The sequence below is a fragment of the Telopea speciosissima genome, chromosome 4 (genome assembly GCF_018873765.1).
Source record: "Telopea speciosissima isolate NSW1024214 ecotype Mountain lineage chromosome 4, Tspe_v1, whole genome shotgun sequence".
NCBI lineage: Eukaryota > Viridiplantae > Streptophyta > Magnoliopsida > Proteales > Proteaceae > Telopea > Telopea speciosissima.
In genome coordinates, this window is record NC_057919.1 from 29685383 (window position 1) to 29689127 (window position 3745).

Consider the following 3745-nt stretch of genomic DNA (forward strand, 5'->3'; position numbering starts at 1 on the left):
TATGATAGGATTTTCTCGACTTTGATTTTGTTATCTCTTCTATCTTCCACACAATTCCCCCTCCCCCTCCTTTCTCTCCTTTACTCATTTTTAATTCCTACTCTTCTTCTTCAATCCCATCAATACTAAAATTGCTATCTCTATTTCTTAAGACTATTTTGCTCCCTATACACCTTAGTTGGACTATCCTCATCTTTTTTTTTTCAATCAATTAAATCCTCCTTTTCTTGAACAATAAAATCTCGTCTTTGGGTACAATAATAAAAGAGAAGAAGCAGAACTAAGCTAAGAACTGTTAAATAAGTTTAAGCTCCAAAACCTACATTCCGGTAAAAAATTAAAGACAAATCATACACAGAAAAAATGGAGGTCCTTAGATTTGCAAAATTATCAACTCTTCTAAAGGTCCTAGCTAGGGGCAGGAACGATTCCAGCCCCTGCCATGGGGGTGGTGGTCCAAGCACAACATCCCATCCTTCAGCTGACATAAGAACTTGAGTTTGGGGTAAGTCAACATTGACACCTGTATGAATGGCACCACCACCAACTGCCATTTCTGGGGCCCATTGGGTATCTTGCATTTGAGTAAGCCATTGATCACTCTGAAGACCACCAAGGGCGCCACTAGTGAAATCTGCACCTTGATAATCAGGAGGAGCACCGGCCTCATCCTCTTCTTGCTCCTTGGCCTCCTCAGGGTCCCTATAGAAAAATAAATCCACCATCACATCCCATTTTTACCCAGGAGAAATGGTGCCCCGCATCTGCAGAACCAACCTCACTAACAACCAGAATAGACAACCAATACTATGTTTCCCCTTGTTATTGGCAGGGATCCCAATGTCAACATAGCGCATGGGAGAGTCAGTATCACAGAAAACAATGGTTGGAATGTTACCAAGAGCAGCTTGCTTAATTGGCTGGTGATCCATTCCAGGATTAGTAAGGATTAGGAACCGAGGCTCACTAAAGGATGTTTGGAGCTGGTTAGTTGGACTATCCTTATCTACCATTTAAAACCACTACATCATCCATTTATCCCATTCCATTAATTCACACCACAAACTCATACACAAACATAGCCTTTCCACATCCACTTTTCAATCTCTCTCCCACTTTTCTACTAGTTCTGATAGCCTCCCTCCAACACGCTTTTAACCCCTCCACTTTCTCTAGGTTCCTTTACTACCTCTGCTATCGTATTATTGGTTTCCTACTTTAGGTAACCCATCTCTTTTTTCTCTAACCCGGCTGCTACGATTACTCTATTGTCTTATTCTTAGTTTCACTTCCTGCTCTGATTTATGTATTTGACCAAACTCTCTCCTATCCTACCTTCTCTTACCAAGGAGAAACTCATGACACAGAACAAGCATGCATCTAAAGGCGTTATCAATGACTCAAAAACTATCTAAATAAAGAGAAAAAGGAAAAGGAAAGGAACTTTTTGTAGAGGATTAGAATCTTAAAAGTTCTTCTTCAAGAACTAGTAATACATGTGTCCATTCAAAATCCCTCTACCATCCATGGCTACGTTATTGATTGTTCCAAACCAGATGACTCCCTTGCACCTCTCTTAGCTTCCCTTTGTAAACCCTTTCGTCCCAAAATTGTGAAACTCCTCAAAATCGTTAAAATTGAAGCCACTTTCTATAATGACCAAGACTAAGCCTCAGCCTCAAAAACCAACCTTAATGGTATGAACACTACCTTCTCCATCTTTTTACTGACCCACCCAAAATCAAAGGATATAAAAAAACCAATAATTTCTATACTCTATGGATTCAACTCTTAGTCATTACCAAAGCAGCAACAGCAATCGGTACTCCCCTTAGTGCCCCTCTTGACTCTACTCCTTTCAATCTCTCTCCCTATTCTACTACAGTGAAAATCCTATTCCCCAAAAGGCAACCAATCATTAGCTCTACTTCCATCTCATCCCCTGATAATATCATTCATAGTATCAATATCCGCTATGAGATTTTCCTCTTCTGCTTTAGGTGTGGTCGACCGATTCACAACTTCCCTTAACGTCCTGGGAATGCCGTCACTTTCAAAAACACCAATTCCAAAGAATCTAAACAAGTGATGGAACTTTTCCCAGACTATCCAAATGTAAAAATAAAAAACATCACCACACAACTTATTACGAACCAATCCACAAGAACTTCCTTCAATGCTTCAATCGAAATGACCCACTCATTCAGGCACCAATCCATCCCACCCAAACCAATAGACGATCACATCACAAAACATAGAAGACCCTGAGGAAAGAGAAATGCTTCATACACATTCCGAGCCGAATGACCCAAATATCCAAAACAATGAAAACCCCTTGGATTTACACGCTCCCATTCCTACCTACGATCAATCTGCAAACCCACACATCGACCCCCCTCCCCAACCCAAAATTGAAACTCCCACACTCAATAAACCTTCCCCACCACCTCCTGCCACGATCACCAAAACAGAGCCGATAAAAGAACCCCTTTCTCAATCCAGATCCTCTACTGCCGAGCTGCCCGGCAGGACCGTGCAGCCCAGACACAGTGAGGCGTGTAGTGACTGCCTTGTCCCTGCCCAAACGCCTTGCCCGAATGGGGGTAAGGTGGTCATTGCGTGCCTCACTGTGTCTGGGCTGCACGGTCCTACCGGGTAGCTCGGCAGTAGAGGAACACGATCGCCCCTTTCTCCTCTCCAAATCGATCTAAACAAAATCTGGACAAATGAGTTTTGCCAATCCCTTCAATCATTTCTGGACTCCCTTCTAAACCTTATTGAACATGATCCCACCGTATCCCTTCTAGCATCTAACCAAACCTTTCCCTTCACTAACCTCCCATCAATTCTCCTACAAGACCCTAACTCTCCGCCACTCCATAACTTGAACAATACCCCACCCACCACCTCCTTTCTTCCTTTATACCCCTCACTCACAAACTCTAACCCGGTCCAACCACCATCCCCATACCAACACAAATCACCAACAAATCCGTCACTTTCCCCAAAGTCCTAGGCCTCACTTTCAATAACCCTACTTGTATCAGTATCAACTATTTCCTACCCACCCACCCTCTTGACCCAACCCATTCTCCAATCGCTAGATATAGGGTTGAGGCAACACCTCTTCACCTCAAAAATTTGCCAAATCTTCGGACGTTCTCTCCGCTCAAATGAATGACTGGGTTTGTGAGTTGAAATCAAAGGAGGACATCCACCGTTGTTCATAGAGGAAAAGAACTATTCGAATTAATGAAGAACCTGGGAACAGAGTTGGGGACAAGGAGTCGACTCCATTATCCTCTTCGGTAAAGTTTTCTATTTCTGATTTTTGTATTGTGCTTATTATGATCTTCCTCTCTATTTCCTTTATTTTACTTAAATTTTCTAAGAGCTATAGTCTTCGTCTTCGTCTCAAGTCTCTTCCTTTTGAACATATATATTCTTAGTTGGATTATGAGAGGTCTTAAATCCAAGGTCACCAAAAGAGCTTTTCATTCTCATATAAATTAATGGAAATCTGATTTTATTTTCCTGTGCGAAACTAAAATCCTCTCATCAGACCTTAAACTTCTTCCCAAATCTTGTAAATATTATACTTCTATTGGTTTCGTTGAAAGCACTGGTAATAAAGGCTTTAATGGTGGGTTCTGGTTTACTTGGTAAAAATCCATCTATAATATCCAATACAGTTATTTGGAACTGGTTTATTGCCATCTACATTGACTACCCAACCCTCTCCAAA

General features: G+C 41.6%; 1 protein-coding gene across 1 annotated transcript; it reads right to left on the minus strand.

Moving 5' to 3' along the window:
• Positions 1–295: 295 nt before the first annotated feature.
• LOC122659170 (40S ribosomal protein SA-like) lies at positions 296–1013 on the minus strand. The gene is made up of 3 exons (XM_043854311.1): positions 778–1013; positions 465–702; positions 296–319 (listed from the first exon to the last, which is right to left on the minus strand). The coding sequence occupies exons 1-3, from the start codon at positions 1011–1013 to the stop codon at positions 296–298; spliced, it is 498 nt and encodes a 165-aa protein (XP_043710246.1).
• Positions 1014–3745: the final 2732 nt, after the last annotated feature.